Here is a 13210-nt window from a genome sequence, read left to right on the forward strand (position 1 = left end):
TTTCTGTACAGATCGGAAAACACAGTGCTCCCTGGGTACAACCCCCATTCCACCCATATACATCCTACGGAACCAACATCAGCAACATGCTGGAATGCAATTTATATAAACTATGTAGCAAATCTTTGCGGTGAAGTGATAATCATTGTTCCTTTGCTCTGTTCCCATTGATGCTTTCAGGTGTGTTTCCTATCCACCCCCATTTCCAAGCTTCCTAATTGCAGAAGACAACTTTCCATGGTCCTGTCACTCTGACAGCCTCCCTGGGCCACACATGGCATGTTAGCAAGGGTGGGAGAGAGAAAACGCCAGACATTGGAGAGTGTCTGGTGTAAGACAGGGTAGGCACTATTGACCATTCAGTGTAGCACAACCTCAAAATGCGGAGAGAAACAGAGCAACTTTTAACACAAATGTATCTTCTCTCATTAACCTTCAGCCTTAACCTTTCTGTTTCTGACTGGAATACTATGATCTGTACATGATCTATAAGTAAGTCTTAAATCTCCTATTCTCATTCGAAATCACAGACTTTATCTTTGTGAAACAGATGTCTGCAGAAAGATGGGCAACAGTGAACTATGCTGTGTCTGTTTTGTCACTGTATTGTGAACAGAAAGAGGTGCTACCTCACCCAGAGGCTTGATGCTAGGGATAGGGAAAGAAACAAGATCTGTTTCTAGTTTTATAAATAGAAAGTCAGAGGCTTCACTACCATGCAATTCAGATGTTACGCTGGGCAATCCTGCAACTATTCTAAGCAGTTGCATACGCGAGGCATTGCGCACTTGTTGACTACTCTGTGAGGCAAGGCACCTTGTGCTTCTAGTGCCATATCTTAGGACTTGATCTGTTTGAAACTCTGCCACAGGCAGTGCCTCATCAGTGTTCACGTGCACCCCCATTATATGGGATGTGCCAAACAGCAATTGTTCACAGAGCAATGGGAAAGCTGGTATTCATCTTTTCCTTAAGCCTTCTTCATTTTGCAATGAACTGAATTAATAGACATTTGATAGACATCCTGGAGCAGTTTAAGTACAGCGTTGTGGTATTTCCATATAACCAGCATCAAGGTGGGGCAAGTGGGTTACTGTGACACAATGAAGCCTTCCGATCCTCTAGAGTTTGGTATTCCCTAGGAAAATAAAGCCCTACGTCCAACTTGAGGCAGAAGAATTCGTGCAGATGGCCTGTGAAGACTGAGATGGGTAACCCTTGTGAAGGTTTGTAAGAACCTTGTGGAATGTGATCCTGTATCAGTTAGGAAGCTGTTGCTAGACTCATATACGCCAGTACATCAATAAATACTGTAGCTGTTGTCCTAAGGTTATGAGTCATTCCAGATGAAGTAGAAGACAATCTTAAGTTTTAGGTTTTGCCTTTGCATTTCCCCTTCATTTTTCTTTAATGCTTTCAGCGTTGTTTGCCATTGTATCTAAACACTATTCTCAGCATGGTCTGATATAGTCTAGGGCATCCATTTTATAGCAGTCTTAGAGGATGATACATTACTTGGTTTCCTAACTGACAAGGATTATGACAAATACAATCCTTAACTCTATCTATATGGCTTTTCTTTCTATTGACATGGTGATCATAGTGATTGGCTCTTAATAAATGTTATCGTCAATACTATATTATTGACTAGAAAAAGAGAGTTGAAAATGTGAACAACATTTCAGTACACATGTGCCAGGAAGTGTGACACATATCCGTTACCATCTTTATATGATTTGGTCTATCAGGTGTCTAATTAGACATCAATATTACAGCCAGTGAATGGCTAAAGTAATTACTGTAATTCTAACATCCAAAGTTCATCCAAATATGTGAGTACTCTGGCATGTGGGGCCATAGCAGCCTTCTACCTATATAGGATGTGGTAGTGGAAACATGATACATGACCCTGTGGCCAGGTAACTGAGATACTGCAACTCTCCAGGGAGTTATTTTATACTGGCAGCTAATCATGTATAGACTTGTGAGACCTGTTGTTATAGCAGAGCTTGGTATGTAGGTAATTATAAAAGTTTATCCTGGTATAAGTCTGTAGCTGGATGTTAAAAAATAATAGCTGATAGAATCTGGAGAATAGCATCATTATTTGCAGCTATTTTGGTGAAGCACATAGTGTTCCATCCCTTTCACTTGACATGATTTCAAATGGTATAATACTATTCCCTCCATGAACTGGTAAGAGAATGTGTCTCCAATACTCTTTTTATTCTTAAAAAGTGTTTCTTTTGAAGATGCCTTCATCTTTAAAATATGTGCCAATGTAAGCCAGACTGAAAATTAAATTAACTAGAGGTATTTAAAGATGAGAGGATTCAGTGGCAGTGCTAGAAATGTTAGTGAAGAGAGGAATTCTAAATGTAGACAAGAGGGCGTGACTTTGGAAAGGGGAAATTGTGCTGAGAAGGGTTCATCTAGGTGTTCTTCACAATGTGAAAAGCAGGATTCATAGAATCACAGAAGTGTTGAGGTTTTGAAGCACCTCTTGAGATCATCCAGCCTGAGCCTCAAAGCAGGATCAGGTACAGTAGGTTGCCTAGGACCACATCCAGTTAAGTTTTGAATATCTCCAAGGATGAAGACTCCACAACCTCCCTGAGCTACCTGTTCCAGTGTCTGACTACCCTCACCGAAAAAAAAAAAAAAAAAAACAAAAAAAAACTTTTTAATATGTTTAAGTGTTTTTTTTTTTTCTATATTTTGGTTTGTGCCTATTGCTAATTTTTATTTTCACCAGGCACCACTGAGACAAGCTTAGTTCTGTCTCTTTTATTCTGCCTCCTATGAGGTATCTATGAACAAAGACCCACCCCTACTTCCTTAAGGCTAACCGGGCCCAGCTCCCTCAGCCTCTCCTCATATGACAGAAATTCCACTCCCTTAATCACCTTTGTATCCCATCATTGGACTACCTCCAGTGTGTCCATCTCTTTCTTGCACTGGGGAACCCAGAACGGGACTCAGCACTCCGGGTGTGTCTCATCAGTGCTGAGTAAAGGCAAAAGATACCCTCTCTCCACCTGCTGGCAAGTCTCTTCCTAACAGGGTGCTGTTGGCGTTCATTGCCACAAGGACGCACTGCTGACTCACGTTCACTATGCTGTCGACCAGGACCCCATGCTTCTTCTATGCAAAGTTTTTTCCCAGCTGGCCAGCTACATACTGGGGCCTGGAGTTGTTCATCCCTCGATGCAGTACTTGGCACCTACCATTGATGAACTTCAAGAGATTCCTGTATGACCATTTCTTCAGCCTGTGAAGGACCCCCTGAATAGCAGCACAACCACTTGTTGTATCAATCAGTCCTTCTAGTTTTTTATCACCTGCAGACTTGCAGTACACCGCTAGTAACCGACCTCCAGCTGGAGCTTTTAATGCTGATCCTAACCCTTTAAGTCCAGCAGTTCAGTCAGTTTTCAATCTACCTCTCTGACCACTTATCTAGGCCGTACTTCATCAGTTTGCCAATGAGGATGTTATGGGAAGAAGTGTCAAAAGCTTTGGTAAAGTGAAGATGAACAACATTAGCTTCTCTTCTCTCATCCATCATGCTAGTCATTTCATCATAGAAGGCTGTCAGGTTAGTCAGGCATCATTTCCCCTTCATAAGTCAAAGCTGGCTATTCTAAATCATTTTCTTTTCCTTATGTGCTTGCAAATGGTTTCCAGGACTGTTTGTTCCATCCACTTTCTGAGAATAAAGGCGAGGCAGACCAGTTTGTATTTCTTTCAGTCTTTCTTCTTGCCCTTTTTATTTAAGTTATGAATGACATTTTTCTTCCAGTCCTCAGGAACCTTCCCCCAGCCACTGTGACCTTTCACAGATAATGGAGAGTGGTCTTGCAGTGACACCAGCCAGCTCCTTCAGCACTCGTGCACACATACCATCAGATCCCAAAGACCTGTGTATGTCCAATCCATTAGATGTCCCTAACCTCATTCTCCTCTAGCTAGAGTAAGTCTTCATTACTGCAGACTTTCTCGCTGGTCTCAGGGGGCTGTGATTTCTGAAGGCTGGACTCACCAGTAAACACATGGTTTGTGCTGTAAGGTGCTGGTGTATTGAAAGTGTCCTCTGCAGACCTGATACATATGCTGGGCTCATGATTAAAACAGTATACCTGAGGAGAAAAAAAATGGAGAAGGGAACCTTTAAAGATTAATCTTTGGAATTTACTTCTTTTCATCTTTCGCTACTTTGCTGTGAAACAGCTAGACTCTCCTCTGGGTCTACATGCTTTCTAAGCTTTCACTGATAGCTTTTTCACAGTATTATTAGTTGAGGATTCTTGTCTGGATATGTTTCCTTCTTATAAAATTTCCCATAACATTAAATAAACTTAACGAAAACACTGTTGTGTGATACTTAAATTACTTGACAATCTGAATTACCAATATTAAATAGAATATTAAATAGCATACACAGACTTGTATGGCAACATCTACTGATACATGTTAGTTGTTTTTAATGTCTTCTGGAGGAGCAAAACCAAAGCTGGCCAGGTAACCTGTCTAGACAGCAGCAGCAAAACAATATTTTGTTCATATCAGGAATCTCTTCTCCTAATGCCTGTCTCTTCTTCTAATATACATACGCACAGAGATTTCACTCAAGGTTCCTTCTCCCTCTAGTTGTATTTACTACAAAGTGCAGCTTTTGAAAGTAAAAATTATTACGGAGGGATGTTCTAAATGTTTCTTATGCTTTTCATATCTGAAAACATGTTAAAAACAGACCATATAAAATCTTAACCAATTCAGTTTTTTAAAATTGTCTTGCTTAATACTCACTATTGGTTGTAATGACTTGACTCCTTATTTCTACACAGTTAGTAATCATTTTGAATAGTAGTAACTTTTCTTTCATTACGAATGATAGTAAAGCTAATCAATGCTGATTTCCTATGCTAAGCAAGCATTTCTTAAAGAAAAAATGAAGAGCGATCTTTTGGAAAGGGAAGTTTTGTTTTGGCTGAGAGTCTTAAGGATATCAGTGAGGCAAGATCTGGGAGAACAGGTAACATCTTTTATTAGTTTAACTGGTGCAGGAGAAAAAAAAATAGGTAGGATTTTTTAGGCAAGAACATTTCTGTGGAATTGTTAATAGCAATTAACAATGTTAATTGTTAATAGTTTTAGTCTAAGCTAAATCACAGATAAAATTGTGATGGGAAGTAGGTAAGATATGTTAGCAACAAGCCCGAAGATTTCTTCAGTACAGCCTCTGTAGAAAATTTCAGTAAGTTCTAACTATCTGAAGAGTTTACACAAGAGATAGTATTATTTCTGAGAATTTTGAAGAGCAGAGTATTGGCATAAGATTCTATGTTCTTGTAAAAAAAATATCTTTTATTCTATTATTTAGTAAAGATTCTTTTTATTCTCTTTTTAAAATTTAAGTATTACTACCTAGTAAATTTACCTATGAATTATCAGCTACCATATTCTGAGGTTTTCACATTGTGAGTTTTGAAAAGGTGCTCTGCATCAAAATGGATGGGGAAGAACATTATTTCTTTACTTAAGAAAAAGACTCCAGTTGGGAAGGTGCACTTGATACCTCCATTATTACTTGCTAATAAAGGAGGCTGGTGAGATCAGCAGCTAACATTTAGTAATTTGCTGGAAGGGGCTCTCAGCTGCTCTTAGGCAATAAATTGAGGACCTTTGCTAGATAGAGATTTTGCTACATGTAGAAAATGCACCAGATGCATGTTAGCTCTTCATCAAAGTTGCTTTGAAAATATGCAGAACATATTCCCTTACCTGCAGTAGACGTTTTGGCATTTGATTTAGACCTGATATGTAATTCACCAGCCCTAGTCACGTTTCATCTGTTCTTTCTCCTCAAATGTTCTGTTGTAGGGGCTCAGTCTGATCTTCAGGTATTGGGAAACATCTTTTATCAGAGCTAGTTTATTAAAAATATTTTTTTAATCATTGCATATAAAACGTAGTTAAATAGCTACATAAGGAAAATACTATCTTTTTACAGTGGAGAAAACAGAATTAGCACTTTCTTGAATAGCAATAGTAGTGTAAAAATGAAATTTCTAGCGATAACCATCAAAGTAGTTAATGTCCCGAAGAGAAGCCCAGCTGGCTGTTGGGCCTCTTGGCTAATTAACAGTCACCACCGCACACAGCTGCAATAAATAAGGCTTGGAAATGGCTCCCCTGCCAGGTGCTTTGGAGGTACTACTTCAGGTTTTGGTTACACCATGTTAACAGCTTTTCTGAGTGCTGTGTTGAGGACAATTGTAACACTATTTTATGGTTTTTTTTTTCATTTTTCCCCACCGGTGGAAGTTTTGAGTCTTCTTTGCTTCAGAGTGATTGAAATTAGGTCACATGGGACGTGCTGGTAAGGGATGGTTTTGCTGCTTGTTAGCGTGTGCATGAATGTTTTGTACCAGAAGAACGTTGAATTTTGTGCCTGGAAAAGTAACAGATTAATATAGCTATTTTCTACTTTAAAAAGTATTGATTTGGAGTCTTTGGTACAGGGTAAATTTATTGGGAGTTTACACTTACTTTGTGTTATGTTTCTTTAAATAAAATAAAACTATTTTAAAATGAATTTGATGATATTTGCCTAGTTGCTATCTCCGTATCAGAGAAGGATGATGCTTTTTAATTCTAATTAATTCTGATGCACTTCAGTATCTGAGTTCTTTAAATGAAAGAATGTTGAAGAGCGTGGTGGTGTTTTTTTGTTTGTCAAGGGATTTCCATGGTTAGACATTTTAAGCCTATATTTCTAAAAGTCTTTTGATAGTTTCTCTATTCTTAACACTTCAATTTTAGAGAGATGTGATTATAAGAAAATCCGTAGAAAGCTGACTTCTACTGTCTGGAAAAAAATGTGATTCCTAACGGTTTCAGTCGAAAAATATGCAAAAAGAACACAATAGTTGTAGTGTCTTATAGATCAAGATGTGCTAACTTGTTCTTATCAGTGCTTTGAGTATGTCATTTTCATTTTTTGGTATTGACTAGTTGAGCTAGCCAGTATAGTAATTGCTTTCTGGAAATATAACTTAGTTTTCATAACAGTTTACAGTTCAGTTATAAACACTGTTACAGTGTTCAGTTATAAACACTGAAAGAAAACTATTTCCTTTTCCTTCATATAAAGAAAATAACTTGATTGCTTCCTTCAACTCTGTTCTTCTTTTAGCTGTTCTTGGAAACCTATTGCAAAATTGGCTGTTTCTAATTTTATGATAGATAATTAATTAACATTGGAGAACATAGAACCTATGATAAACTTATTCTGTCAAGGATAAGTAATACATATGAAACTGGGAAGTGCTAGTGGAGAACCCTTATTTGTCTAGTCTTCTTTTTTATTTATATTTTTTTTAAAACTTTCATTCCAGAAAGTTTTGTTTTGATTGTGTTGGGAATCTTGGAGTTTGAAGCTCTTACATCTCCAGTAAGGAATATCCCTTCTACTCTTGGGGGGCTTCTGTTCCACGGTTTGTCTGCTTTGGGTAAAGGTTGGTGATAGCTTTGCAGTAAAGGGAGAAAAAGATTTATCAGGCAAAGTATTATTGTATAAGGAAATACTGGATATGAAATTCTAAGAGTGGCCAGTAGTGTAACTCCTAAAAATGAGGAAAAAAAAACCCTCCCTTAATTCATGAGGGAATAAAGAAAGCAGATGTTGCTGTGAAGTTGGATGAATTTTGTGTGGTTAAATTACTTGGACTGGTAGGAGTAACAAATTGTGTGGGAGTATTGGAGAAGTGTGATAAGGAGAAGAATAGAAATGATTTGTAGAAATATGTCAAGCTGTACGAAACTGCATGACTGCATTTTTCTCAAATAAAAATCAAGTTAGTATTGGCCAACTGTGTAGCAGTTCTCCGTGGCAATTCATCCTTGTGTTTATGATAAAATAAGTCATAGGAAGTATATGGAACAGTAGGAATTTTAGTTTTTAGGTTTTTGTTTGTTTGTTTGTTTTTTCTTTTGCAAGTGGGTATCATGGAATAAAGCACCAAGGCCTTTTAGTGTGAAAGAGATTACAGAGGTGGTTCTCTGCCTGCTTCCTGCTCACATAGAGTTCAGTGTGAAGACAGGGGTGGAGGTGAAAGGGAGTTGTCTATCTGACCCTAAGGGTTTGAACAAGGAATTCCCCTTGGGAGGTGGTGGAAAGATGTAGGGGGACAGGACATGAGTGCATTGTGTGACAAGCGAGCAACACAACCTTAGCAGCAACGGTCTGAATGGGCCCAGATGCGAGTGGGAACCTACCAAAAGTCAAGGTTAAGTTTACAGTAGTCCACGGTACACAACATACAGAATGAAATACAGATGTAAAAGTGGAAAGGAAATGTTTTAGAAAAAGTATAGTGATTGAATGCACTGAAGGCATGAGACTTAAAACTGTGTACTTTGAATCAGTACTGCCTGGTCCTATATTCCGCGTGCACTGTTGGCTGTGTTGTCTTTACTGGGCTTGAAACTCTTATATACAGTGCTTGAGCCTGAAAGATATGGCAAAAATAGTAGAGTTAGCTTTGATTTGTAAAATAACAGAGTATTAGAACCATGTCAAAAAAATACATATTTTTGAACCATCAGTGGAGCACAAATGAAGTTTTGAAGCATTCTGATTTTGTGATAAGTTGGAATTACTTTAAGTAGAGAATTATGTACGGCATTTTTTAGACAACTTATGCTTCACGTGGATACATTTTTTTAGGGAGAAGCCCTGAATAAACAGAGCTCACTTACAGTTGGGCTTAGATCTAAGAAAGATAAAAGAAGATGCAATGTGGAGAAAGCAGTTTGGGGGATGAACTGGTTGGAATTTCATATGCCTTTTTAAGCACTTTGGCTTCTAACATGAATGGAAGCTGCTTACCCAGCAGATTTGGGAAAAAACAAAACAAAACAAAAATGATTAAGTGTTTTCAAAAATTTCATTTATGTGTAATAGATGTTCTGATGTATTTTATTGACACTAAGCATATATACTGCAGTACAAAGATTCAAAACAAGATCCCACCAAAGTAAGGTGTTAAGATTTTAAGCTAGGAAATCTCTTGTATCCTGAACAGGAGCCAAGTCTGCGGACCAGTCCAGTGCTAACTGGGGACGCAAATAGGTGGTCAGCAGCAGCGTCTGCTCAAAGTATCGGTCAGCTGCCTCTGATGTACAAAAGCATTGGGCTTTAGGTCGGCTTGCTTACCCAGGTGTACGCAAATACAATCTTTTTCCTTCATCTATTGCAAATTCGCATTAAGTGAAAGCGTCTCTCGCTGTGAGAAGGGATTGCTGTTTCATCTGCTCCACGAGTGTGTCTGTAAGATATTTATTTCAGAGTTTTAAATGCACGTAGCCCCGGGCTCCTTAGGGCCGGGGGTGCCCGAGAAGACGCGATTCGAGCTGCCCGGCAGGGAGCGGAGCGCCTGCCCGAGCCGTGCCGCGAGGCTGCTGCCGGCTGGCGGCGCCCTCGCCCCGCGCAGCCGCTCCGCGGGGAGCCGAGCAGCGCCCGCCGGCAGCGGGCGGTCGCAGGCCGGGGCCGTGCAGGCGCCGCCCCGAGGCAGCGCTCGGGTCCCGGCGCGCCGCCTCCAGCCCCCTGGGGCCGCCCCACGGCGCGGGGACCCGCAGCCGGAGCGGGGCGAGCCCGCAGCCGCTGTCCTCGCGTCCCCTCGCCGCCCCGCCCGCCCGGCCTCATTTGCATAGCGGCCGCCCAGCTCGGCTTTGACTGGCGGAGACGCGCTCCGCCGGCGCCGCCGATTGGCGCGTCTCGGCGCAGCTCATTTGCATGCGGCGGGGCGGGGCGGGGCGCCCGGCGGAGCGGCGGCGGAGAAGTTGAGCCCGAGCCGCCGCGAGTGTCCCGCCGAGCGCCCCGCGCCCCGCCGCCGCGGGCAGAAGATGGCCGGGCGCGGCCCCCCCGCGGCGTGGAGGTAGCTGCCCGCACCGCTCCCGCCCGCCCTGCTGCTCGGCCGCCCGGGGGGCAGGCGGCTCCGGCTCGCTAGGGATCTGCTCCAGCCTCACCTTGTCGCGCTGCCGGCGGTTGGCTCGCCCGCCTTTCCTATGGCTGGGATATACAGCTCTACTCTGAAGACCCTGGAGGATCTGACTCTGGACTCTGGTTATGGGGCAGGGGATTCCTGCAGGTCCCTTAGTCTCTCCTCGTCCAAGTCCAACTCCCAAGCCTTCACCTCTTCTCAGCACCGAGGCAACTGGTGGTACTACTCGGGCTCCATGAACAGTAGGAATAACAGCTGGGATACAGTGAACACGGTTCTGCCGGAGGACCCGGAGGTTGCAGATATCTTTTCCAAGTGTCCTAAGCTGCCGGATCTAGAGGAGTACCCCTGGACCGATGAAGACATCGGAAAAATACTCCGAAAAGCAAAGGGAGATGGGAAGAGCAGGCCCTTTTCTCAGGAAGCTGTCAGGCGGCTCTCCCAGTTACTGAGGCGCGCCCTGATCCGCATCGCCCGGGAAGCTCAGCGCCTCAGCGTGATGCACTCCAAGTGCACCAGGTTCGAGGTGCAGAGTGCCATCAAGCTCATCCAGAGCTGGTCGCTGTCGGAAAGCTGTGTCCTGGCCACGGTCAAGGCTCTCTCCCTCTACAGCATGAGTGCTGGAGATGGACTGAGGAAGGGCAAATCGGCTAGATGCGGCCTCACCCTCTCCGTGGGGAGGTTCTTCAGGTGGATGGTGGACACTAGGATCTCGGTCAGGATTCACGAATACGCGGCCATCTCTTTAACCGCTTGCATGGAAAACCTTGTAGAAGAGATTAAGGCTAGGGTTTTGGCAAGTCAGAGCCCTGACGGAGGAGGGGAGATCTCAGCTGAAATCCTGGAGATGGTTATCAACAATGATGCTGAACTTTGGGGAGTGCTGCAACCCTACGAACATCTCATCTGTGGGAAAAATGCTAATGGTAAGATCCAGCCCTTACGATTGCTCTTCTTCACACCAACAAGCTTTGTAGTAAAGTAGCTGGTGTTTATGGATTTGGTTCTTCTGTTTGTTTGTCTGTCTTTTCACCTGAATTGCGTCTTGGTAGTGGTTTGTGTGTGCATAAAGCAGATGTCTTCACCAGACAGGAATGATACTGCTTTCCTCTTAAGGTGTATCAGTTTCTAAAAGGTGCCGAGGTGATGGGAAACCAAAGCCCTGTTGACTTAACAGATGTCTCCTGACTTTCTACCAGCTGCTGTTTTGAGTGTTTCTTCTATAACTGGCATGTGAACAATTTCGCTGTGCTCAGAAGAAGAAATGTGCATTACAAGCCACTCTCCAGAAAAACAGAGTGATTGTTTTTAAACAAAATTTACTTGGGCCTCCAACCAGTGCATAAGTTATACTGACAATTTTGCAGTTTCCTCTTGAAGATGTTATTCCCACATACAGCCTGGAGAGGGAAAACAACATTGAGATCTTTTTTTTCCTTTGCGGTAGTGAAATTGAGTTTCTGAGCAAAAACTTAAAACTCCATGTTACTTAGACTTCCTTCTAGTTTAGCAGAAACCTGTGTTGTAATTACACTTGTGTAATAAATGAGAGCTTGCGCTTGGCCTGCCAAAGTGAGCATGTAGAATGGTGCCTCAGTAATGAGAATAACATAGTATTAAGATACTTACCTCTGTAATTTGTTTAGAAAGCAGACTTTTTGAGCAGTTAAGCAAATAAGCAGATAGAGGAATGTTGGCCTCTTCCAAGGAGACTGAGGAGCAATTTGAAATGCTGAAGTCTTGCTGTTTCTGTTAAGAAGCTGCACAGTTTATTTTTCATCATCACACTGAGGAGCACCGTATCTTTTTTTTTTCTTTTTTTTTTTTTTCCTGGAAAACTTAGAGGAATGTGATTTCTGAAAACTACCCTGTGTACCCCACAGTTTCATGGCTTTTGCTGGCCTTGGAGCTAGAATCAGGTGTCCCATGCAGAGTACCTTCCTGGCTTAACTGTGTGCAAAACCAAGTGTCCTCTTCAAAAGATGATCTCACAGTGAGAGACAGGTAAAGGAGCAGGGTTTCTCTAAGCAGGAATGATACCTTCGGTGAATGCTGCTAATGAAACACTTAATCAGACGAGGGTTGACTCCCTTGACTTCTGCTTGCCAGTTGCATTGACTTCCTGCTGTTCCTCCCGTCCGGACAATCCCGCAGCAGTTCCCATCGCTAGCGGGTAGGTGCAGCGACTCTCCTCAGTGCTGCAGTGTCTCCGCAGTGAGTCAGCCTGGTTCATTGGTTACTGCGTAAGAGGATGGCTGCTCGTAAACCCTCTCTTATGTGCTCTGCCTGCACTCTGTCCCCTTGATGATATTACCAAATGTATGTGAAATAAATGCAAAGAGCCTGCGATGGGCTCTTGGTGCTGGTACAAGATGTAACAGCAGAAGTCAAACCCAGAGATCTACTTTTTGAACTACAAACTCTTTGATGCAAGACTATAAAGGAACACCTTCTGCCAATACACTTGTCATAATCCTTTGTGTACCATGGGACTATTTGTCACCAGGTGCAAAAGTAGGACTCTGTTCCCTCTCTCGTTCCTCATCCATGGAAGCTGGAGTAAAATATTGTGGCTCTATAAATTGAAGCATGCACTCAAGCTGTTGGCTGCTTAGTGCTTCTGCCACACAGTTTCTGTGTGTAAAATGGAGAGGAAGAGTCAGTCCCTCACAGAGCTGCAGATTTTATTATTATTATTTTTTTTATTAAGAGATCTTTCTTGGAAAAAGTGCAATGAATGAATGGAAGCTGTTGCTCAATGGAAACACGAGTGACTGTGCAGGGAAATGCTTATAAATATTCAAAACACCAAATGGTCAGTTATGATAACGCTTGTGTGGTGTAATACCAAGCAGTCATTGGCCACAGAAGGGGTTGGCTTCTGTTGCCTCTTTTATTGTTCCTGTCTTTCAGATCAATTCTGTCAATAATTGAGTGCATTTTTTAAAGTCTGAAAATCGAATAAAGTGCACATGAAGGTATACTATGATTTCCTGTGACAGTCTGTCACTACTACTTTACCTGACACAAGTCAGTGAATCTTCTAAATGGCTTTCCTTGCGATTGTAAGACCACAATATGGGCTCAAAAAGCTTGAAAAAACTTTATTCTTTCTTCCCATAGGAATTGTAAATTAGTAGTATTCACGTTCTCCACAGTGCTCTCAAATGATTTTGTCCTTCACATTAATTTAAATCTGAGTT

The 13210-nt window shown here is 42.1% G+C and overlaps 1 protein-coding gene and 1 long non-coding RNA gene across 3 annotated transcripts in view; one reads left to right on the forward strand and one right to left on the reverse strand.

Moving 5' to 3' along the window:
* Positions 1-1239: 1239 nt before the first annotated feature.
* Positions 1240-6373, reverse strand: LOC308196055. Of its 2 annotated transcripts, none has more exons than XR_013952044.1 (2): positions 5441-6373; positions 1240-4139 (listed from the first exon to the last, which is right to left on the reverse strand). It is a non-coding gene; the product is annotated as an uncharacterized lncRNA (long non-coding RNA). The 2 variants fall into 2 exon arrangements; XR_013952045.1 differs by having other exon boundaries at positions 4810-6373.
* Positions 6374-9666: 3293 nt separating this feature from the next.
* ABTB2 (ankyrin repeat and BTB domain containing 2) overlaps positions 9667-13210 on the forward strand; it is a 140853-nt gene continuing 137309 nt past the window's right edge. The window contains exon 1 of the mRNA XM_080594498.1: positions 9667-10933. Within this exon, the coding sequence (XP_080450624.1) occupies positions 10072-10933 (862 nt within the window). The 5' untranslated portion in view covers positions 9667-10071. The remainder of the gene's footprint in view (positions 10934-13210) is intronic.

The sequence above is a fragment of the Anser brachyrhynchus genome (genome assembly GCF_964034855.1).
Source record: "Anser brachyrhynchus genome assembly, chromosome: 5".
Classification (NCBI taxonomy): domain Eukaryota; kingdom Metazoa; phylum Chordata; class Aves; order Anseriformes; family Anatidae; genus Anser; species Anser brachyrhynchus.